The sequence below is a fragment of the Lagenorhynchus albirostris genome, chromosome 3 (genome assembly GCF_949774975.1).
Source record: "Lagenorhynchus albirostris chromosome 3, mLagAlb1.1, whole genome shotgun sequence".
NCBI lineage: Eukaryota > Metazoa > Chordata > Mammalia > Artiodactyla > Delphinidae > Lagenorhynchus > Lagenorhynchus albirostris.
In genome coordinates, this window is record NC_083097.1 from 83,149,812 (window position 1) to 83,175,788 (window position 25,977).

The 25,977-nt window shown below is 37.6% G+C and overlaps 1 protein-coding gene across 17 annotated transcripts in view; it reads left to right on the plus strand.

Moving 5' to 3' along the window:
* Positions 1 to 25,977, plus strand: part of PAM (peptidylglycine alpha-amidating monooxygenase) — a 280,812-nt gene that overhangs the window by 153,666 nt on the left and 101,169 nt on the right. For all 17 annotated transcript variants that reach the window (XM_060143341.1, XM_060143340.1, XM_060143343.1 and 14 more), the window contains 2 exons: positions 12,479 to 12,536; positions 24,385 to 24,472. In XM_060143341.1, coding sequence (XP_059999324.1) covers positions 12,479 to 12,536; positions 24,385 to 24,472 — 146 coding nt within the window. The remainder of the gene's footprint in view (positions 1 to 12,478; positions 12,537 to 24,384; positions 24,473 to 25,977) is intronic.

The window sequence follows — 25,977 nt, forward strand, 5'->3', positions numbered from 1 at the left end:
GATTTTAATTTTTAAAACCGATCTAACTTAACCTTCTTGAACCCCTGACCCTCTGGGTAGCAAGGGGAGAAAGCCTTAAAAGTATCTATTGAAGGAATCCCACTCTCTTTGGGTTCAAGACAATCAGCTCAGCTTTTGATTAAGCTGTTTCCCCACCTCCTCCCTTTTCTATTCATCAGGATAATATCTGGGTGTACACAAAGGGGTGATCTATGAATGGCCTTGGACAGTGGAAGAGATCCCAAACGAATGGGGCCTATGGGCTTTGTTCCCTTTATTGGTGTCAACTCCGGCACCTCATCTGTGACTATGAAATTAATTTCCCCTTGGCCAGAGACTTTCATTAATTTCCACCTCCTTCCTTTAAGGGTATTCCACTATGTCATGTCTTCTCCCTTTCTTAGCTAGCATTAGCCCTGCCTCCTTTCTTGGGGCCATGATAACAGAATGGCTGTTAGGGAACCAAGTGCGATTTATTTGGAAGAGGAGTGTGAATACAACAGTTTAATATTTTCAAAATATTAGTCTCCTTACAAATATGTAACGCCTGAAAGCCGGAAGCCTTGCCCAGAACTTGTAGCATTTATACAGTTATGCTAAAGTCTGTTGGATTGTTACTAAAAGTTGCTTATTTTAATATTGTAATATTTGCTCTTTTCTAACTCTGTGTGAAAAGTATGTACTTTTATAGTACATCACCTCATTAGTTCTTAATACATTGTAAGAAATTAAATCAGTTTGTGCTAAAAGGGTACCTCAGGCATTCAGATTCTTGGGTTTGTGTTGACACCACTAGTCTATAGAACACGAGTAGTTTCCTAGACTGGAAATCGGCAGGCCGTAACAGAGATTCACTGCGTGGTGGCAGTATACTCTGTTGGAGCTTATATAATACCAGTATTTCTTCAAATACTTTTTCTTTATATTGTTTTATTTTGAATGTTTGGAATTTTTAAAACTGACTTATTGGCCTATCTTTTTTCATCAGCCTTCTAAATCCGTGTTTTTTCTGTTGGTGTTCTTCTTTCCTATTTCCCAAGTCACCCTATGCTCTGTGACCATCACTGAAGGAGCTGGTGGGGGAAGTCTGTGGTGACTCTGCTGTATACTGTTGCTGCAGGCATTCCTTTACTGGGAGGCAGTGTAGAGGTCAGCTCTAGAGGGGCTGTGAGTAACTCGGATAGTGAGTGTGGCTGGAGCTATGAGAAGGCTTGGGTTGTGAGGCCAGAGTCTCCACAGTCACAGTCCTTATAGGAGGAGCGGCAGGGAAGAACTGGGCTCCTTAAATAAATCAGGAATATTAACACACAAGAAAGGCGACGCCCAGATGTTAGTGTTTACAGTGCCATCCCCAGTAGAACACTGTTAACATACGGATTTTGATTAGTGACATTGTCCGCTGCTCCCTCCTTGAAACATTCTCTTCTTTAGGCTTCTATGATGTAACACTTTTGTGGTTTTTTCCTATAAACTCCATGGCTGCTCTCTCTTTGGCTGACTACTTCACAACTCTGGCCTTTCTCTTTTCTGTTTTACTCTCTACTCTCACAAAGCAGCCTCTTCCATACCCACTGCCCAACTTTCATGTCACATGAATTTATATCTCTTGGCCAACCTTTCCTTCAAACTCTGTTTGACCCAGCTGCCCATTTGATATTTACATGTAGGTTTTTCAAAGGCTTCTTAAACTTAATATGTCCAATGACAAATTCATCATCTTCAAATCTGGTCCTCTTGTGTTTTATGTCTCAATGAATTCTACCACAAATATATTCAGCTATGCAAACCAGAAATCTAGGAATCATCCTCGGCACTGCTGCCTTACCTTCTATTCAAATCCACTCCCAAGTCATGTCTATTTTATCTTTTAAATGTCTCCAGAATCTGTCCTCTTTTCTCCTTCTCTACCACCATCACTCATTTTCAAGCTACTGTCATCACTTTTCTGAACAACTACGTGACTTTTTATTGGCCTTGTCTAATTAATTCTAGCCTCCATGTCAGTTTCCTACAAAAAGTTTTCATTGGCTTTCTGTTGTTCTCAAGAAAAACAAAATAAAACAACCAAAGTCCTTAACATGGACTATAAATGAAGTCCTTCATTGTGTGCCACATCTACTTTGCCAGTCTAATTTAAAACCTGTTCCCCCTTTCTGTATGTACTGGTCTTTTTCTCAATCACACCTAGCTCTCTCCAATTACAGGGCCTTTGAAAATGCTATTTTCTATGCCTAAAACAATTGCCAACTCCCTTCACTGAAGATCATTTCCTTTGAATTACTGGCTCTTGTGGTAACCTGTATTTCTCCCATGTATCATTTAAAACAGAAAACATTTAATACTTATTTGTGTGATTATTTGTTATGCTAGTAGCCTCTAACTCTGTGAGGACTGAGACCATGTGTACTTCTGCTCACAGTTTTATGAGTTTAGCACAGTGTCTGGTTCCTGGGAGTTGCTTAACATATATGTTTCTTGGATGCATGAGTAGATGGATGGAAGAATGGATTTCTACATAGGCATTAAAAGAGATTTAAAGGTAGGCAAGTATTAATGGGATAACTATGGCAAGATATATGACAACAGGCCCAGAAAGAACAGAAATTGTGTATACCACTTTGGTATCGGATGGTTCATTTTAAACTTTAAGAGAATAGAATACAACTCAATCAGTAAATGAGCTGACAGACCCATTCAAGTCTAGAGCTTCTCTTCCACAATGCTGTTTTGTCCCCAAATCAAATGTAGCCAGTTAGCAAGAAATATGATGTTTGGAGGTAGTGATTGTGGAGGCTTTTTTGTTCGACAGGATCTCCAGACAGGTTGGATAGAGTCAGTTTCCAGTGCTAAAGGAGAGAAACATGGGTGTAGCAGTTAATGTTAGCAAAAGGTTCAGAAAATTGACTGCTTTCATATTAAGGGAAACTTATGAAAAGCATAAAGCACTGGCTTAAGCTTGGGGAAGATGAGTGGTGTAGGTCAACAGCAGCCCCTGTTCAGAACGGTAGTTTCCCCTTGCATAACTCCCCCTATAACCAGGAAGCCAAGGAAGAGCCTGCGATTGTCACCACCTGTTGTGCATAGGCGATTAATTATAGACCATTATTAATATGCTTTTTGTTTCCTCTTAAATGAAAGTGTGTGAGAGCTCTAAGTCAGATATTCCCTCACCACAATATTTTTTCCTTCATCATTTGCTTGCACAGATTTGTAATTCCCAAAGAAAAGCTCTTGCCAGGAAAGTAGCTTTCATTTGAACTACTTGGCATTGAGAATCTTGTCATTATCAGCCCAGTGTGATTATAGTTTAAAAATGTAAATGGGATTCTGGGATGAATTAACTGAAGGATAAAATTCATATGAAAAAGTGATGCTATATAAAACCCTAATTAGGTGGCATCTATAATACAGGTTTCAGTTCAGCCTTTCTTAAACTGTGAGTTTATTGCCAGCAAAAGAGGAAGGTACATGCAAAATTCAACAAATATTTATAGAGCTTTCAGTATGTGCCAGATATTGTTCTAAATGCTTAGGATGCTAGCAGACATTATTACAACAAGATAACTTTGTAGGTTGGGATAAACATCCGAAAAGTTGGTGAGGATGGAGAGTAGTTTAATGGTAAGGAACAGAGTAGAGCATTTTGGAAAACACCCTCTTTTTTAGTCGGTTGGGAATGTTTTAACATAAGACCTAATTATTCTGCCAGAGCCTAATAAATAGGCAACATATCTTTTATTTATATGGTAAGAGAAAGACAATAGGAAAAGGAAAATTAGAACAGACTACATCCAAAAGTGACAGTTTAAGGAATTTTATCTGTAATTAAGTGTCTTTAAATTCTGGTGTAAGAGAAGTAGATTTTTTTTTTTTTTGCGGTACGCGGGCCTCTCACTGTTGTGGCCTCTCTCGTTGCGGAGCACAGGCTCCGATGCGCAGGCTCAGCGGCCATGGCTCACGGGCCCAGCCGCTCCGTGGCATGTGGGACCTTCCCGGACCGGGGCACGAACCCGTGTCCCCTGCATCGGCAGGCAGACTCTCAACCACTGCGCCACCAGGGAAGCCCGAGAGGTAGATTTTTTAAACCTGAATTTTTCACTGCAAAAAATCGTGCATGCTTTGGTGTAGTTTTCTTTTGCCCTAGCTTCCTTTTATTCTAGGAAAATGTTGAAAGTACAAACACCACTGAATGAGTATAAACTTACTATGCACGTATTAAAATTACTTTGGGAAACAGCAATTTGATTCTATTATCTATCTGGATCAGTTAAAAGAAAACTTTGAAAAGTAATTTTCCAAATGCTTCCTTCCTCCAATAACCAAAATTCTTGTCAAAGAGACTTGATCACTTTCTGTACTTTTCTCTTGTTGGTCTAGCAGTACTACTGTCAGTCCCTGAGGTTTCCTCTACTTCTTTGCAGAATTCAAGTTATTTGAACCCCAAGTGGTACTGTGTGAAAATGTAGGGCTTGATGGCTCCTTTGTGGTTTGTCTAGATCAGATTTAAACTGCATGGTCTGGGTTAGGAGAAAGGTTACTACCTACTTTTTGGTTAACCAAGGCACAAAGTCACTATAGCCACCATGAGATGGTTGCCCTGCTTTGGCTATTTAACAAAGGATGACTGAGAAAAGTTACCAGAGACCTAATACACAGTATAACATTTCTATGGGTTGTGGCTTATTTACAGAGAGCAACCAACTTGCAAATAGCCACAGATATAAGCAAAAGGACCATATTCAGCTAAAACTGGGTTATGTTGTCTGTTCCTACATCTGTTTGTGTCACCACATTGTATAGTCTCCTTAAGAAAGGTAGTCCAGGTCTTCCCTGGTGGCGCAGTGGTTGAGCGTCCGCCTGCCAATGCCGGGGACACGGGTTCGTGCCCCGGTCCGGGAAGATCCCACATGCTGCGGAGCGGCTGGGCCCGTGAGCCATGGCCGCTGAGCCTGCGCGTCCAGAGCCTGTGCTCCACAACGGGAGAGGCCATGGCAGTGAGAGACCGACGTGCCTCCAAAAAAAAAAAACAAAAAACGAAAGGTGCTCAATACTAGAATCTGAATGGTACCTCTGGTTTCCCAAAACAAAAACTACTGATTTTATGTGAACAGTTTTCATGTGTAATAGTATATAGATGGTTTTGTCTGTCCCATATTAATTTAAATAAGGAGTCAATTTTATTAACTACTTGTTCCGTAGAATCCACTGCATCTCTGTCTCACAAATGACTAAATCAAAATAAAGAACACTTTTTTCTTAAATAATGTAAGCAAAGTATTACTGAACACTATTGTCTACATGAGAACTCAGTTTAAAATGGGTGATAATAGAATATAATAGGAGTTCTTTAGTAATAAGTGAGTTTTTTTTCATTTTTACCACACTATCTTCTTTTGTCAGGAAAATGTGCTTTTCTTGGATAGTTTCCAGTAAGCAGCAGTAAAGAGGCATCAGCAATATCATATCCCTCTTAATTCAGATTTGGCTGATGTGCTGTAAGAGATAGCAAGGAGAGACATGGCTATGTAGATGCACATTATTTCTCCCTTTTTGTACATCTGAGCCTTATGTTAGCAGTTTGAATCTGCAGTATTTTACAGACAGTCGCCTGGCACCAAGCTCAGATATGGTGTTCTTCCCACAGAGAGAAAAAGAAGATTCATGATGATGATATATGGAAAATTGTGAAAGGTTGCACTGGCAGTTTAGGTTGAATTACAGAAGCATCCTTTCTAGGGCAGTGTGTTCAAATGAAGAACCTATTGTAATGGGCAATTGGGTGCTGTATTTGTGTCTTCAGAATGTTAGAGAGTGTTAGAGAGAAATATTGATCTGAATTATGTGTACATTTTCAAATTGCTTTACCTTGCAGAAACAAAATGATGACCAAATTAAATAGCTGTGGCTCTAGTCTGGTTCACTGCAGTTTGTCAACAATCTGTCATGAAATGTTCTCATGTGCCCTTGAAAATTTAGAGGACTTGGACTAAAACTTCTTGTTAAATTTTATGCCTTTGATTCCTTTATTTATCCCATTAATCAAATAAACAATTAAAATTGTGTCTAAGAACTGACATTTTCTTTTCAAATATTAGATTTGAAAAACAACCTTTTAATAGCTATCTTTCTATAGTGGAAAGAGAACTGCTTTAGTGAACTGGGTTCAAATCCCATTTCATCAGTTTTGAGAATTTTTTTTTTTAATCACAAGTTACTTACCTTCTTGAACTTCAGTTTTTCCATCTTTAAAGTAGTGTCTATAATACCTACCTGGTGATGTTACCATGATAAATAATTATGATGGGAAGGTTCTAGAGTGACGTTAGAATGCGCGGTAAATGTTCTTCCTTTTACAGGGTATCATATGCTAAGTACTGATCGTATGTTTAAATCAGTTGAATATTTTTGGATTGTTGAATGATAGAGGTTGTGGGATCATATTTACCTAATCAGGATATTGTTAAATAGTGTTCTTGGTATTCATCCTGAAGAAAAGAAAAACACAGTCGGTTATTTATATCAGTGATGTAATGATTTTATTACTTTGAGAGATGTATTGTTCCAATTTTCTTAATGTTGTTGCCTCACAAGGGTTTGCTTTAAAAAAAAGTTTCTCATCGAAGAGTTGGTTGTAGTTAACTATGTGATTACATGTTAGTGTAGTCTTAAATTCTTAAACTGACTGCTGCTTACAGTATGGAATTAAAAGTGCTGTCCAAAAAAAAAAAAAAAAAGTGCTGTCCATTCTTGGTGACTTGCTATAGAAATTAACCTTTACTGATAAAACAGTATTTTGTAATCACCTAAATAATCTTTTTTCTCCCCATGCTGTTATGAACTTATAATAGTTTGGCAAAGGCATTGTCTACTCCATTCTTGAACAAATTACATATCTTATAAAAAAAAGTTATTCATTTACTTATGAAGAGTCTTAAATTTTATTTAAAGTATAGGACTTAGTCTCATAGTTAAAAAAACAGGGTATGAAGGTTGAAAGACTTGCCAGAATCACAGTTTAACTGGATTAAAACTTAATGGTAAGAAAGTGGCAAGAAAGATACGTAATTATTTCTAATCATCTGGAAGGCATACACTTGACTTTTTTTTTTAACATCTTTATTGGAGTATAATTGCTTTACCATGTTGTGGTAGTTTCTGCTGTACAACAAAGTGAATCAGCCCTCTTGAGCTTCCCTCCCACCCTCCCTATCCCACTCCTCTAGGTCGTCACAAAGCATCGAGTTGATCTCCCTGTGCTATGCAGCAGCTTCCCACTAGCTATCTGTTTTACATTTGGTAGTGTATATGTCAACGCTACTCTCTCACTTCGTCCCAGCTTCCCCTTCCCCCTTTGTGTCCTCAAGTCCGTTCTCTATGTCTGCTTAGAGAAGTCTGCGTCTTTATTCCTGCCCAGCCACTAGGTTCATCAGTACTGTTTTTTTTAGATTCCATATATGTGTGTTAGCATATGGTATTTGTTTTTCTCTTTCTGACTTACTTCACTCTGTATGACAGACTCGAGGTCCACCACCTCATTACAAATAGCTCAATTTCGTTTCTCTTTATGGCTGAGTAATATTCCACTGTATATATGTGCCTCGTCTTCTTTATCCACTCATCTGTTGATGGACACATAGGTTGCTTCCATGTCCTGGCTATAGTAAATAGTGCTGCAATGAACATTGTGGTACATGACTCTTTTTGAATTATGGTTTTCTCAGGGTATATGCCCAGTAGTGGGATTGCTGGGTCATATGGTAGTTCTATTTTTAGTTTTTTAAGGAACCTCCATACTGTTCTCCATAGTGGCTGTATCAGTTTACATTCCTACCACAGTGCAAGAGGGTTCCCTTTTCTCCACACCCTCTCCAGCATTTATTGTTTGTAGATGTTTTGATGATGGCCATTCTGACCAGTGTGAGGTGATACCTCATTGTGGATTTGATTTGCATTTCTCTGATGATTAATGATGTTGAGCATCTTTTCATGTGTTTGTTGGCAGTCTGTATATCTTCTTTGGAGAAATGTCTATTTAAGTCTTCTGCCCATTTTTGGATTGGTTGTTTGTTTTCTTGATATTGAGCTGCATGAGCTGCTCGTATATTTTGGGGATTAATCCTTTGTCAGTTGCTTCGTTTGCAAGTATTTTCTCCCATTCTGAGGGTTATCTTTTCATCTTGTTTATGGTTTCCTTTGCTGTGCAAAAGCTTTTCAGTTTCATTAGGTCCCATTTGTTTATTTTTTAAACCTGAAGATTTTTAATCCTAGTTCTGACACTAACTACTTGGCCTTAGGTGGATAAGTAACCTTTCTGTGAAAGTTTGCATTTCTATAAAACAGTTGTAGTGCCTTTTCGACCTACTCACAGCATAATTGTGAGAAGAAAATGAAGTAACACAAAAGTGTGCTTACTTCTACTCAGCCCGCCAAAGGGAGGCAGACCTTGGAGATTTGGCTTTTCCCATTGAACCATGTAAATGACCTTAGGAACATATCTTCTTTCCAAGGAACTTGAGCTTTCAACTTAATTCTAGAAATCAAACTATGGTACCAGAATACTTGAGAACAAAGTCACTGATACCTTTTATAGTTGCAGAGAAAGAATAAATTACTTTTTGCTATTCTTTGTTCTATTGCACTGTGGTCTTCAGAGCTTTCAGCTGAAGGCTAATTATTGATCTGATACACACTGCATTTTTTGATGTGCTCATTTTTTAAAAAGAAGAGTTTTACCTTCTTTTTTTCTAACAGAATTATTCTTTATCTTGAAAATGGAGCATAAGTAAAATCCTAAATCAGAGTATGATGGTGCATGGTAGACCACTGATGTAATGTCTAATATAGACTCTCCGAAAAATAATTTTGTAGGATACTCTTTATTCTGTGGAGGATCTATGTCATCTCTTCTCTTTTTTTTTAAACTGGCTTTAACAGAATAGGACAGAAACATTTGAAATCTGAACACATTCTTATCATTAGAGAAGTTATAAGCCAAGAAATATAAATCTATAGAAGAAAGACATTCCCAAGTTGTTCTGCCATTTAAAATTATGCAGCTGATGATAAGAGCAAGAATTATTAAAAAAAAAAGAATTATAATATGGTTCTGATCAATTCTGAGTATAAAAAGTAGTTTTCTTTATTCTGTGTATGTAACCATTATTGTGCTTAGGTTTTTTTTCATCAAAAGAACAAACTTGCTGAATTTGGCATACCTATTTATGCCCATAACTTCTCTATTCCAAAAATAACTTGAGGTGGCTTATAATAAAATAAAACCCAAAAATTATAAGTACAAATTTAAAAGAACTTGTTTGGTTTGCATTTCATTGCAACCTTTGGATCATTTCTTGTTCTAAATATATGCTTAACTACTTTAAATTTTACTTTTGTTTCATATTTGCTTCTAAGTCATTAATTGTTCATATTGCTTTGAGTGAACTGTGATGCATTAGGCAGACTGTCTGTGTTCAGATCCCAGCTCCTACACTTGTTAGTGTAGGTGGTCACTAGTTAAAGTGGGAAGGACAGATTTTTTTCAATAAAAACTATTGCAAATAAGGAAGGAGCTCCAGCATGAACTGAATTCAACTTTGCTGGAAAAAAAAGCAGGAGACCTTATTTTAAAGGCTGAGCTATGCTAAGGGAAAGGCACTGAGGGGGATTGGAGGAGTTAGTCCATGTGACTAGGCCATCTGGGTTTGTTGATTGGCACTTATCCAGAGGAAAAACAAACTTCTATCTTTATGACAGGAGGCCGTGATGTAAGTTAGAGCAGGACATCCATTGGCTGAGAACTATCTCCTTGATGTGAAAAGACAGTTCTGGATAGAAGATTTACAACTCAAAGAGGCAGAGAAAAGATTTACAATTGCCAGCTTTCTAAAGTAACTGCACTAAGATGGGTTCAGAAGCCTATCTGCCTATTACCAGGTTTTGGCCAGAATGAATAGTAAAACTGCTTAATCTTGGTTTGCCTCAGTTTCCTCATCTATAAAATGGGGATAATAATAGTACCTGTGTCATAGGAATGTGTTTTAAGGATTAAAGGAGTTAATACATGTAAAGCACTTAGAACAGTGCTTACACATAGTAAGCTCTCAACAAATGCTAATTTTTACTCTTACTGTCTTTAAAGGAGTTAATAATAGTATCTGTGGATACTGTTGGGTCTTTATTGGATTGTTTTTGTTATTAAATGATACAATACATATATAACATTGAGAACCATGGCTGGCTCATAATAAGAATTCAATAACTGTTGGCTAGAAGTAGTATTAGTAGCAGCAGCAGTTATAGTCTGCCACTAAATATCTTTCAGTCCCGAATTACTCATAGCTCAGGATGTTCAACTAGAAGGAAATCTTGAATTTCTTATTTCTATTAGAACAGAGTAGGTCTGTTTTACAACGTTAGTAATTCAGAGGTTAGAAAAATATTTATGAGCAATCTTATACATGATGGTAAGATCTTTAAGCAGTATTTTGCCAATATATTTCCAAACCCAATATATTGGGTTTTGGATACAGAGGTCACATCTCCAGCATTTATGTGGCTTAACCTTCTTGCTGTGCAACCTTCAACATTTCCCAGCCTGTTTCCTCCTTATCAAAATGAGTGAATCTAAATAATTATAAAGCCTTTTAAGAAATGAAACGATTTGTTCCAGTAGAAGAAATGGTATATATAAAAGTAGTAATAAAGACTGAATCATATTTCTTTAATTTTTTAAATTTTAAGATACTTCTTTGATGTGTATTTGAATCTCCTTGGTTCCCAGCCAACACAGAAATGAAAAAAGAAGTACAAATTTCACAATTTTTGGTGCTAACCAGTAGGTTTAGAGAAACCCAGATTATCTCTATCCATGTTTGTGGAGTCTCTTGATTCCACCACTGTGCAGTAATAATCCATGAAGTATGAATTATTAAATGAGTTCAGTCTCTATTTGTATTGGGTATATTATAAATCATAGCACATCTTCATTACATATGGATTTCCATTAAGGAAGTGGAATACATAGATCAACAGATGCCCATTCTCCTTAATTTGCAATTTTTATCACTAAAAATTCTTGATGCTAGTGTATTTGATAGTAGAAAATGGCAATTTAGATAAGAGACTAATAACTGGAAAAGAAAGAATAATGAGTTAATGTTGATTTCTTCAATGCACTACATAAAAATTTTAAAGTAAGGGGAAACAGGGACTTCCCTGGGGGTCCAGTGGTTAAGACTTCGCTTTCCAGTGCAGGGGGTGTGGGTTCGGTCCATGGTCAGGGAGCTAAGTTCCTACATGCCTCAGGGCTCAGGGCCAGAAAACCAAAATATAAAACAGAAGCAATATTGTAACAAATTCAATAAAGACTTTAAAAAAAAATGGCCCACGTAAAAAAAAATTTTTTAAAAATAATAAAGGGAGAACAACCAAACATAATATATTTCAAAACCAACTTTTATTCATTGTATCTTTTTTTAAATTAATTAATTTTTTTGGCTGCGTTACATCTTCATTGCTGCGCGTGGGCTTTCTCTAGTCGTGGCAAGTGGGGGCTACCCTTCATTGCGGTGCGCTGGCCTCTCATTGCGGTGCCTTATCTTGTTGCAGAGCATGGGCTCTAGGCGCGCAGGCTTCAGTAGTTATGGTACATGGGCTCAGTAGTTGTGGCTCCCTGCCTCTAGAGCACAGGGTCAGTAGTTGCGGCACATGGGCTTAGTTGCTCCGTGCCATGTGAGATCTTCCCAGATCTTCCCATGGGATAGAACCCATGTGCCCTGCATTGGCAGGCAGATTCTTAACCACTGCGCCACCAGGGAAGTCCCCATTGTATCTTTTTTTTTTTTTTTTGCGGTACGCGGGTCTCTCACTGCTGTGGCCTCTCCCGTTGCGGAGCACAGGCTCCGGACGCGCAGGCTCAGTGGCCATGGCTCACGGGCCCAGCCGCTCCGCGGCATGTGGTATCTTCCCGGACCGGGGCACGAACCCGTGTCCCCCGCATCGGCAGGCGGACTCCCAACCACTGCGCCACCAGGGAAGCCCCCCATTGTATCTTTTTAATTAATATTTTGGGAAGTTGTAAAGTGATTCAAGAAATTAAATATTTAATTATGCAAATAGCAAAGATGGTCAAAACTAACTCCTACCATTTTAAAGTCAAATGCATTGAATTGTTTTACTTTATATAGAAGCATTTAAAATGTTGCCTTTTAACTGTGACAGTACTAGAAATATTACTCATGATAATTGGTTTTATAAATAGGATTTGACGTTGTTTAGGAAAGAATCATAGAAAAGTGTTTAGGGAACCTAAGTTCTAGGCTTAGCCCTTCCATTAACCTGGCACCCAGCATTTGGCAGACAACTTCACCTCACTGGACCAGTAGTTCTTTTTCAGTCATAGAGCCCATGCTTTTACAAGTTATTTCTTCTTTACTAGCAGCAGTTTAATTCATATTTTGTATCTTTCTTTCTTTAATAGTCTGATACGTACTTCTGCATGTCAGTGCATTTGCCAATGGATGAGGAAGCCTTCGTGAGTAAGTATTAATTGGATGGTGTGGAGGGGTGGGCAGTTGAAGCAATGGCAGCTATTGGAAATCAGTGAAAGGTTCCCTTTGATGGTTATGAGCATATTAATCTTCTACTGTCAGTTTCTAAAAATGCATTTATAATGCCTAATGCAGAAACAAACCAGTGAGCCACTGAGAGACAAGATTACAAACTGTATCTGGAGAGACTTATGAGTAATAGTAGTTAAGGAGTTGCATGCAGATGTCGATGGCTCCCAATGCCGTGTGGTCCCATTTGTAGAGTATTGGCTTTCTGGCTGTGGCTGGATGCTTAATTCCACTCCACTCAACAGACTCTTTATATACCTGCTGGTTCATGCTATAAATCGACTGCACTCAGAATCAGCATTGGGGAATGTAAGATTTTACCTGTCAGACAAGTAGATGGATAGGAAGGAATGAAAGTAGGAGTGAATGAGAGAAGGGAAGAAGGGAAAGAGAGAGGGAGGGAGGGAGGACAGAAGGAACCTCAGCCCTGTTGTCTATATTATAGAATAAGAGGGCTCTTAAATGACAGCTCCTTCCCCAGCTGAGCCTTTAAATCAGTTAGAAAATGTGACAGAGCACCATCTGTTTTCATCTAGATGGTTTTAATTTAAACATCCCTTATGACAGACATTTAACTGTTTAGGGAAGACATGTGATTGGCAAATTATTCATGGATTTGCCCCCGTCCCTTGTTTTTCTACTTTGAGATGTTGATTTTGGAGAGAAAGTGATGGTAATGAGAGTTGTACTTTGTTCCCTTGAAACTAATCTTCAAGTGGACTGTCTGAAATGGCTATTATATGAATTGTAAAATGTGTACAGTAGCCTTGGGGCCATCTGAGGATGAACTCTCATGAGGTGTTCCCCACAGGAAAATACATTATAGATCTTCAAAGCCAGAACAATGTGCATCTATTTTTTTCACACACTTTGGTGGCAATCACAACAGAAAATACAACCTGTATCAACACTCTAAACAAAATTTGCTCCATAGTTAACTCCTAAAAATAAGTCAGCCTTGGGAATTTGAACATTGCCTGAGTGATGTTCCTTTGTGTAACAATTGAACATTACCAGGAAAAAAGTTAGGAAGTATGGTGCATCCAGATCCTGAACTTTAACTTTAAAGGGAGAAAAATAATTTAAGTTCCTAATTGTCGTGCTTTGAGTAACACCAAAAGTGATTTAGGATATAAATTCATAATTAAAATATTAACAGTAAAGCTTTCCTCAGTTTCATGTCCACATATTCGATAGCTTAGGAGAAAATAATGTTTACTAATAAAAAGGAACTGTACCTGAAGTTTTTCTTTACTAATTTTGTATTTTCTTTGTCCAAGTTTAGGAGTAGACTTTCTTCCTCCTGTTTTTGAAGAGAAGGCCCCTCTACACACCTGTATAAATATGGTAGTCGTGTTTCAGAGCAGTATTACAGGTCTCACATTAATAGGTTACTGGCTTGTTTCTGGAGGTAGTGGTAGTAAATGATTTCAGAGCTGGTGACTCTAAGGCCTACAAATATATATCCTGGAATGTGTTATTGCTCTCCTAATATAAATGTGTTTACTTTCACATAACTTAAAATTGAAAGTACAAGTCAATATATTCAGTCAAGAAAAATATTCACAGGAAACACATAAAGGGCTATATTACAACCAGGTGTTAAACATTTGTCCATTTTTCTTAGGCAACTCTCATCTAAGATTAAACTGTTTCCAGTTCTAACGTCCTTAAAGGATCTTATAAGAATAATTATAACTATTTTCAGTATTTCTTCTTTATTGCTGGGAGGATTGCGTGAATACTAAACATTTTGTCACCTGTTCAAAACATGATTATTTCATTTTCAGTGTTAGTCCTTTAATATACTACCCCCAGGAGATTTGTGGTTACCATTGTTTACATAATTCAGCAACCACAGAAGTTTAGGTGTAGGCAAAATAGAACTGGAAAATTGAAAACCAAAGAGAAGTACCAACAATGATTTATATAAGGGAATAAGTAAGGAAAAATTTGCATGTATAATCTCATTAATTCTTAGGACAGCACTGTAGGTTGTCCTATTTCATATAGAGAAACAGAGACAGGAACATCTGTGTCTGTGATTTAATCAGGTGCTAGGACAATAGTTTGTCCTATTATAGGCATGCTTGTTCCTATAATCAGCCCACCACCAGCCATCATTTACTGAGGACTTGCCAGACACTAAGATACAGAAAACTAAGTGTATTTAAGCCATTTTAGAGAAAAAGAAACAGAAGGTCAGAGAGGTTAAGAAGCTTTTACTATATATGTGCTCCCTACATGTATGCCATTTAAATCATAACAGATTTAGGTGTGGGGATAGTGATACAGGGGATAAAGGGAAGAAGTTATCAAATGGATAGAAGGAGCTGAAATACAGCAATCGCACATCTCTGTCTTCCTCACATTAAAAACAATTATTCTTTCATTCCCTTACCTTCATTCCCTACTGGGAACACTCTGGTCAGTTCTGCCAAAAAGTAAAATAAACCTCAAACCATCTTATGAAATAAAACCCAATACACATGAAGATTTAAACATTTGCAGAAGGCAAAGGGCTTGGATATACAGGTTATATGTTGGGAGGGTGATTATACATAGCTTATCCCAATTCCCAAAGTGAACGTTTTAGTTGTGGGGTAACCAAGGCTTTTCCGTGAATGAAATTTTGGCTTTTTTGTGTGTTGTCTGAAATTCTGGGTCTCAGGGTGCCTTATCATAAGATTAAATACGGTTAGAAATGAAGACTTGTAAGCACCTATAAAACTTGGTTCATTTTTTTCTTAAGACACTTATCATTTTGCACCTTCTGTTTTCATTATCTGTGCCCTTAAAATTTTTGAATGCCAGCAGGATATGTGCCACAGGATATGGTAGGGACTCAGTAATTGCTTGCTTATACATGAGTGGACCCTAAAAAAGTGTTTTGTTTGGCCATTTTATAAGGCAACATATTGAATAGTAGACAATTTACTCTTTTGTCTTAAATTATACTCATTTGAATATAACGGAATAATTGTTTTCTGAGAAAGGCACTTGTTCATAAATTCAGCAAACTTAAAAAAATTTTTTTAATAGATCTTTATTGGAGTATAATTGCTTCACAGTACTGTGTTAGTTTCTGTTGTACAACAAAGTGAATCAGCCATATGTATACATATATCCCCATATCCCCTCCCTCTTGTGTCTCCCTCCCACCCTCCCTATCCCACCCCTCTAGGTGGTCACAAAGCACCGAGCTGATCTCCCTGTGCTATACAGCTGCTTCCCACTAGCTGTTTCACATTTGGTAGTGTGTATATCTCAATGCTACTCTCATTTCCCCCCAGCTTCCCCGCCGCCCCGTGCCCTCAAGTCCATTCTCCACATCTGCGTCTTTATTCCTGCCCTGCCACTAGGTTCATCAGTACCATTTTTCTTCTTTTCTTTTTCTTAGATTCCATATATATGTGTTAACATACGGTATTTGTTTTTCTCTTTCTGACTTACTTCACTCTGTATGACAGACTCTAGGTCCATCCACCTCACTACAAATAACTCAATTTTGTTTCTTTTTATGGCACACTGTATATGTGTGCCACATCTTCTTTATCCATTCATCTGTCGATGGACACTTAGGTTGCTTCCATAGCCTGGCTATTGTAAATAGTTTAGCAAACTTCTAAAATTCTGCCGTGTGCCAGTTATTGGGCTAGGCAGTAGAGATGTAGTATGATACAAATTCAAGGAAATCACAGCCTGGCAGAATTCTAGAAGACAAGAATACAAATGTTACAACATATAAAAAGGACTTTCTTCTTTTGCTTTTCAAATTTCTGAAGAAAATTACAAAAGGCAGACTGCTTATTAGGACTAAAACAAACTCTCTTGATGGTGGTAAAAGCCAAAATTGCCTTTGAGTAATTTATAATTTTTACACTTGCGTGACTAATTATGTAACTCATTTAAATAAACATATTTCTTATTTTTGAGAAGATACCATCACAATTATCATGGAATTTCATGTGCATATGCCTGTAATATATACATATAAACCTGTCCAACATGTTTGATGTGTATATGTTAGCATTGAATTATTAAATATGAATTAAAGTAGGTGTTTGAGAAAATACTATAATGAAGATAAGTATAATTTTCATCTTCTGAACAAAATGATAGCTTTCCCTAGAGCACTGCTTTTGTTTGTTGTTTTAATAAAGAACCACAGAACTGGAATGGGTGAGGGTATGATAAAATCTACATTTGACCACTGAACTGTGTTGCTGTCTGAAAGGTGTTTTATAGACACTCAGAAGAATTGGCTCTGACAGCAGCCCACTCAGCCAAGAAATTTGACTGTCATCTTCATCCACTTGCTTTCCCTGACATGGATGACCAGTAAATAAATGTGTCTTTTCCTTAGTGAATGATGGCAGGTCCCTATCTATCAAATTGCACTATACAAATCAGATAGAAGCATTGAATTTAGAAATAGATGAAAATTAATCTAATGATTCATTGCTTTTCATTTTCTTGGGCTTCTCTGTTGAATGTGAAACAATTCCTACTGCAGAATTGTACAGTTAGACTTGAATATTTCCAAATGTGACCTGTCTTAAACAAAGCACATGTTAAGGTGATGTTGGGCTACTTCAGAAACTACAGAAGCAATCTAATTTTGATCATGCTTATGGGTCAGCTACATAGTATGACTGTAAAGACCAAGATCTGGCAGGGTTCAGTGCTCATTTATCCACATTTTATGGCTTTGACAGCAGTAAATAGAAGGGGGTGTGTGTGTGAGTCCCCATCCCAATGCAATCATTCTGTCACCTTTCTGCTTCCAATTAATTCACTACATATACTTCTCTTTTCACCTAGGATTTTCTCCAACATGAATAATTTAGTCTCTGACTTCCACGTGACCGTTGGGTACCTCCCAGCAGCCATACTCAGAGGCTATTCTAGTTTTTTAGTGAAAGCTACTTGGAGAGAGCTGAAATAGCACAAATAAGATACACTGTACTGGAGGTCTCTGATGAGTGGCTAAAACTTCATTTGCTTGGTCATAATCAAGAAGGAGAATCTGTTGCTATACACTCTGTCTCAGCATATTTCTTAAATGTCCTCTATCCTTTGGTCACCCAAATACCCACATTTCCAACATGACAGCCCCCCCAAGCCCCCAGAGTTTTGTCAGGTAATAAAACAGAGAGGAGGGGTAGGAACCATTTCATTATATTTTATGAAGCTGAGACTTAGGAATGTCTTCAATTCAGTGCATCTAGAGGTCACCAAAAAGTAACTGACATGTTGACAAAGCTGTTTTAATGCAGTAATGTCAAAATGCCACTCCTCCCCACTCCCCAGAAAATGGCCAATTCCAAAAGCCCAGGGTTGGATCAGGTTTGATGTGTAAAACGTCCTTCAGTGTCTAGGGGTTCTTGGCATTTTGACAGTCATTCTGAAGTATCCATTTCAGCTATTTCAGTGGGGACAATTTCAGTGGCTAACTCTAAAAAGACCAGTGTGAACTGTTTTAGTCAGAGAAAATTTCATGAGAGAGATGGCAGTGTTTGATCTGGGTCTGGGAAGACGGTCTATTTGGATCTGCAGAAGGAGGAGAATATTCCAGCTGCCAACCATATGAGCACAGAAGGAGCGTACTGGGCACACGCGTGAGCCTCGCCACTTGCTGGCTGCATGGCCATGGGCGGTTGTTACTCAGGCTCATCTGTTTGAGGGGGAAGGGACCAGACTCATAGGGTTGTTGTGAGCAGTAAATGAGCCATACACAGGGTAAGCCCTCAGTAAACGTTAGTGGTTATGGTTACTAGGTGAGAAGGGTAGCCAGTGAGAGCACAGCACAGGCTGTGGAGGTTGTCTTGTTGGAAATGTAGCAGGATCGGAGACTGCTGCGATATTCTGGAAAGGCAAGAGGGGAATGTGGATTTGATTCTGTGGGAAATTAATAGGGGGATATTACAGAGATGACATTACAAAAATATGGCTTAATGAAGCTTATGCTATTTTATCTTGCATAGTCTGGCTGGTAAAGTCTATTTATTGACCGTTTAGTTGGTTCTGACATATACCAGAAAGTTCCTTTTTAAAAGGTATTTCATCTAGAAGTTTAATTCTTTTTGTGCTGAAATTCCTTTATTCAGCGGTAAGGATTATTTCACTTGAAATTTGCGTTCAATTTATAGACTTGCTTGCGTGTCTTATTTCTTGGTTAATTTGGCAACAGCAGCTTAAAGTCCTCATAAACCACGTTAAGGATTCTTTCTGAATTGTATATCATTGTCCAAGCTAGCGAGAGCTAACGACAACTTTTCTCTTAAACTTTCTGATTAAAAATGTTCAAGCAGAGGTCTTTATTTTAGTGTAGAATTGCTTTATGGTTTGCAGAAAGCCGGCAGAAGGTAATATAATATGCCATTGCTGTGGGTTTTCAACATGCAGCCAAATGGACTATGCTGCTGTGAGCTTTACATCTGTCTGAACTTTTCTCGCCCAACTGCAAGATTATGAACATTAAGGTTGATCATAGCCTACACTTAAATTGCAATTTAGAGCATTATCTTCAGTTCCTATGAATGGTTTCTGAAATATAATCTTTATTTTTTGGAAATAAAGAAATGTTTATGGGAGTGATATTAAGATTGGGGAACTGATAATTTTTTTTAAATTATGACAACTCTTTTACATTATTGTTTCTTGAACCTTACATCTCTCTATTTTCTCAATATTGAAAACGGCTTGAAAGCACTAGGATTATTAGAAGACGGACTCTATCACAGACATGAACATACTCACCAGGGGTTCCATTTGTATGCTTGCTTCAGACCTCAGCCCTAAAACGATTTTAGGTGATACAGCTAAAACTGCCTGACGTAATGTAGAGTTCCAGTGATCTCTTTTAATAAAACAATTCTAAAGGATCAACTCATTTTTGCCTTCAGAAACATTTATAAATTCGTTTTAAAAGAAACCTTGTCTTTACTGTTTACTCTGTACATTTAAAAGAGCTATACAACCCAAGTTAATTAAGATGAGTAAACTCTGCATATGCTCTCGTAATAGAATATATTCAGCCACTGCCACTGAAAATGTTGACTGTTGTCAGAATCACCTCTGATTCACCTTTGAAATTTTGCAAAGAGACACTTGCCTGGAACAACTTTTGGAGATTCAAATAAGATATTGATGGGGGAAGGGGCAGGACTGATCTAGGATTGACCCTGAGCACTTGTATTTTTAACAAACTCCATAGGATAATTCTAATGCACAGCACTAGCTGAAAAGCATCATTGACAAAAAATGTTTAATAACATGTAAAAATATCCACAGTATATGAAATAAGCTGTTTACTGTGTGTAATATGATTCCACTAAGAGGAAAAAAGAAATAAAGTTAACAGTTTTCTCTGATGATACATATAGGTAATAATTCAGGAATGCCTAAGTTTTGGAGATTCAAACTTGCATTTGCAAGTCAGCTCTTTTTTATTCGATAGGTTAATTATCCGTGGTCTGTAGTATTTCTTTACTGCCTTCCTTTGGCTAAAAAGGGTGTTCCTCCCATTTCCAGTGGTATTTCGGGGTTGGTTATATGTGTACATAGATATCTCCTAAATTGCATATTCCTCCACTTGGCTATGTGAGTTCTTTGAAATATTTCCACATCCTAGTTCTGGCAGATACATCAAAATTTGACATGCAGACCTGGATATCCACTTGGAAGGGAAAAATGGAGAGAAAGCCAAGTGCTAAATGAAATTCTCTCTTAGGTCACATTTTTAGAAAATTTTATGGCCCTGATTGTAGTCTGATGTTAGCTAAAAGAGGCCATAAATCCTGAACAAGCTCATGCAGTTAGAACAAATTTTGCTTAGAACTCCAGAAAATAGACCTAGTTATCTCTCTGCTCAATATGTCACCCACACATGTACTTTCAAGTCTTTCATTTCAGATGAAATTATTCTTTGAGAAATCCTCCAACCTATGCACTTGCAGTATTATCACATTTCCTTTAATTAATGTGCTTGAGTCTCTGTTTCTGGAGTCTTAGTCCTTCAAAAGTATTTGGTTCCCAGGACTCACTCGCACTTAACTTGCCTATAAAATTTCCCCTGGTCTTATCCATCAGGCCGTCTGAACTGCTAACACCCATTGAGGCTGAAGAACCATTTCCACTTAAGCAACTGTCATCTTATTATTGAGTTAGAGGAGTCAGTGGCACTTTTAATCTTATCGGATATAATACACGCTTGCATTCTCGCAAGGCAGTGGTCTTTACCTGTTTGTCACCATCCCAAGGCTGCCTTTGTTTATTCTGCCTGTCAGAATCGCACACTTAAATGCAGTTGTTTTCAGTATTATCCTCTAGCTCCCTTCCCCTTGGATCCTTTATTTCTTTTGGTGTATGATGAGAGAAAAAGAAAGAAGGGGGAATTTAAGATGTGATTTTTAAATATTTTTCCATATTATATTTTGTGTAGTGTTGAAATCTCTAGCATAGTTATCTGTGTATCCTGTGCTCAGTGGACATTATTCTTATTCCCTAGGGTTGGGGTCTTATTTTGCAAAGCCAGGAATAATAAGTAGGAGTGGTACAAACCCAGGAAATGGACCTGTCAGCCTAATCTTTTCCCAGTTGACCTCTGCCCAGTACTGGCAGCAGGCCCTTCAATGAAACTGTCCAAGTCCTGCTTTATCTTTGCTGTATTTTATGGCATCTACTGTTTGGTTTAGATTTGTATTTTGATATGACATTTATTTTGCTGGATGTGTTTTTCATTTCAATTTGCAATGAATTTTACTTCCAGATACAATTATATGAATAGTTTATTATACTCTTTCTTTAGGAGATGAAAAAGATGGTTAGTTGTTTGTTTTCACTCTATACCAATAATTTACTTGGCATTTAAATTAGATCTTGAGTTTCTGCAGGAATGTATGAGTCAGTGAGAATAAGTTTTTATGAAAGGGAACTTTGAGGGATTTTCTTTTTTTTTTTTCTTTTTGCGGTACACGGGCCTCTCACCGCTGTGGCCTCTCCCGTTGCGGACCACAGGCTCCGGACGCACAGACCTAGCGGCCATGGCTCATGGCCCCAGCCGCTCCACGGCATGTGGGATCTTCCCGGACCGGGGCACGAACCCGTGTCCCCTGTATCGGCAGGCGGACTCTCAACCACTGCGCCACCAGGGAAGCCCCTGAGGGATTTTCTTTTACTACCCCTTAAAGATATTGACTTCTTTCTCGCTATAGAAACTAAAATTAAACACATGTCTACTAAGAGTTCACTGTGGAACAAATAAGTGCTTCTTAAAATAGTATGTCAGAAGAAGGGAAAAAAAAAAATCAGAAAGTGGCTAGAGAAGTTATACTTTGAATAATGTTTGCCCTGTACAAAGGACAATGAGAAGATCCTCTTGCATAAGCAGGAGCCCAAGCAAAACTTTTGGCTTTGCTTCCTAGTGAAAAGCCACAGAGACTGTATGTTGTTGTCTTCGTGATCTATTCTTCTCCCAATAGGTCTCTTCTCTGTCCTTACCTGAATCTTTTGCTTAATATTTGACTTTATAAATTTAATGGTAGCCCACTCTTCTTTCAAAAAGGTTTTTGCTTTGTTTCACAACAGTACACACACTGCATTAATATTAAAAAAAAAAAAACCCAAAACACTGTTAGGGTCTACTACACAGACCCTGACAGCTCAGGGCTGTCCCTAAAACTGTCCTGAGCCTTAGCTATGGTTCCTACTATCACCTTTGGTGCTTTTGTTTACCCTCATGGCTTCAGGGTTCAATTTTTGAGTGATTCCCAAATATGTAATTCTCTGATCTCTTCCTTGAATAAGAGTTATGGAATTCCAATCTTCTGCTGGATCATTACACCTGGATTTTTAGCTGACACCTCGAACTCACATTGTTTTTTCATCCAGCAGTTTAATTCTTGATAAAATGCACGTGGCCATGTTGGTTTATTACCAAAACTCCCAGAATGATTCAATCATGGGAAATCTATTAATATAATCCACCCATAATCAAAGAATCTAAGGGGGATGGGAACCCTATGATCATCTACATAGGTTCTGAAAAAGCAGAGGAGTCAGCCTCTCATTTGACAGCCCTTCATAGACTGGCTGGCATAGGGATATATATTTTTAAAAAAAAAAGAGTGGGAGGTAGATTTAATCAGACCAAAAAGTTATAGACATCCATAGAATGATAGAAGCCATTTGATGAAAATGAATATAAGATAGCAAATTGCATCACATACCAAAATAAATGTAAAGTGAGTAAAAGACAAAGGCTAGGTGCTCCCACCTCAGGGCCTTTTCAATCTGCTTCCTTAGAGGAATGATCCCCTGGGAGGATTCTGGAAGGGGGGAAAGAAATCCCGCACTCAACTTGAGAGTGAGCCTATGGAAGTAGAATCCTTCTTCCATTTCTTTTGTAACAAACTTAGTCTTGGTAATGATATGATTTTCTATGATTTGGGAACTATTGTAATTTCTAATTGTTTCTTTCCTTCCAAAGTGTCTTCTTCACTTTCCTAGGCTTACTATATTCTTTGGTAACAGAAAACAAAGCCTCAAGTTATATCAAGTCCATTTTCCAGCTAACCTCTGTTGGTTTTTTAAATAGCAGTATGAAAATCTCAAGATGTGATTTTTAGGCTTTAATTCTTATTTTCAGTGCAGTAAATGAAAGGCTTTTTATTTTCCATGAAAGTTGGGAGTCAAGATGGCTCACAGTAGGCACCTTGTGTTTTCTGATCAACCACACTATGCAAGTCATGGTGCTATAGTTTGATGTAGAACATCTTTTATTTTATAAATACATATGTCTCAGATAGACATTTCAGCAATAAAAGGTGTTTTATTAATTTTATCAAATAGACAAAAAGAGCTAAAAGATGCAGTTTTATACACACCCAAGACTTAAGATCATTTTAGACTATTTAGCATTTTTATGTGTAAAGGTGACTTGAAAACTGCCCAGTAGGGCAGCATTTTGAATGTGGACAAAAGGAGATGAGCCACACCCAAACCAGGAAAGAAAGCTCATGCTCGATATTGATCATACTAAATAATATAACTTACCCCTGATTTTTCTTTGTTCTACCTCTGAACTGACTTTTGTTTATTTTAATGTCTTTCAACCACTATTATTAGGACAAAAAGAGAAATGACAATGTGCAAGTTTCAGTATCCCTTTAACAAGTGCACAGTACTCATCCAAGACATTTTTCTTCTTGTGTGTTTTTGTAAAGATACATTTTCCACTTTTCTTTTCTAGTAACTTGTTTCTCCATATCACAATCCAGTGGCTACTGTTATTTTAAGATGATAATAAATTTGTGTTCTGAATCCTTTTGCTTATGTTTTGACCACTCACTGTGGCTTCTGTTTCAGTACAATGTTGTGCAGTATTGTATGGTGCTCAGAACTCTACCGAATTCTGGAAGGAAATATATTGTGAATACGTAGCCTGGAGCTTTCATTTTATACCCACACAATGCTCTCATCACTTTAAAAGGGGGCTTTCATTAATGTGTGTGTGGGTATATCTGTAGTTTCAGCCTATTATTTTCTCTTTTGTTATATAATAGTTTATTATCCTACTAAATTATCAAATCCTGTTCATCTTAAGGAATAAGATAATTTATACAACCAGAGCATTCTGTCATAAGAGCATCAAAATATCTTTGTTATACAGCTACTTGAAATGTTGAATGCTGGGGTCTCTTGTGACACTTGTGCACAGAAGTATAACTTGTATTGATGATCATGTATCATTTTCTCTTAACAGTTGACTTCAAACCCCATGCCAGCATGGATACTGTCCATCATATGCTACTTTTTGGATGCAATATGCCAGCGTCCACTGAAAATTACTGGTAAGGGATGGGTTCATAGTACATAGATGGGTGAGAAACTGTGTTTTTTATAAGTACAAAGTGCATCTCTGCAGGTATTTTACAACTGATTAGTAAATAGGCAGAACATTTCTTTTTTAGAAAACAATGTTGTTCTTTTTGCATCACATGGTTGCCGTGGTTTGATTATCACAGTTATTTAGTCTGCTGTGGAACACAGCCATCAGTCTTTGTCACTGACTTTATAAATATATGTCTGTTGTCATAGATAATGTGTCAAGGTGGAGACAGCTTGTGAAGAAAGATTGAAATTGAGATAATGGATACTCTGATGTTTATTTCTTTAAGTTCATGATTCAACCCAAAGAGCACCATAGATCTGTTCACTGAATACTCTTTTATCCCAGACATTGTGCTAGGTGATCTGTATACCCCATTTAAAATGAAAATTAAAATTTAGCCTAACGTCTTTGCAAAGTTGGTATTATTGTCCCCACTTTACAGGCAAGGAGTCTGAAGCTCAAAGATTCAGTGATTTGCTCAAGGTAACATGGCTGGTGGGTGTCACACCAGGATTGAACCCTGGTTTGTTAGATTCCAAATCTAAAGTTATTTCTCTTTTACCACAGTGCCTCCCATTTATTCAAGTAACTGTTGCAGTTTTAGAATTTAATCACTGCAGTGAATCTTAATATCATGTCTTGAACAATCAATAAACATCTGTTAAATGCCTGTTATATGCTAGAACTGCAGCAGGTGCTGTGGGATGTTCTAGGATAAATAATTTTCTACCCCCAGAAGCTTACAGCATAATTATGGCTTGAGATCTTCCCTTTCATTTTATTCTTTGGTAGTTCATGAAGATCAGTGATCTTTGAAAATAGCCGTGTGTTTTAAGCCTCATATTTTGCACCTATAGGCAGAATCACTGTTACATATTTAACAATCCAGAATGACTGGTGTGTCCTGCTTTGCACTGGAAAGGGGTCTGTTCTGTGGTCCTGCCCCTGCATGATCGTGTAGACTGATAGACCTTTCTCTGTGCATCCTAATATTCATCAGGCTGATTCGAGGCATGCAGCGACTGCTTTCTAGTCATTTTTACAATAAACAATTGTAATATGTATTTGGAAGTGTTAAAAGCATGGGGCAATTAGTGGAAATCTCCATGGACCAAGTACCATCAAAGCATTTGTTAATAGGCTTAAGTTATTTGATGAAAGGGGCGTATCACATGGGAACCCAGCTCACATGACTGGGTTTATATAAAAATGGAGTCAGCAAATCACAGTTAATACCCGTTGATATCAACATTCCTGTTTTTGCTCTTCAGTAAATTTTTGTAAATAAAATCCTGGCATTAAAAGATTATTCTGTGACAGCCTTTTCTGAATCTTATTCAGCAAATCACACATTTTGGTCTTTATGTTTTAAAAATATGTCTTGTGAAATTAGCAATATTTACCTTTGAACTAGAATTACTGAAAATGGCTAGAGGGAACCTGCTTTAGCAGATTCTCTTGGTT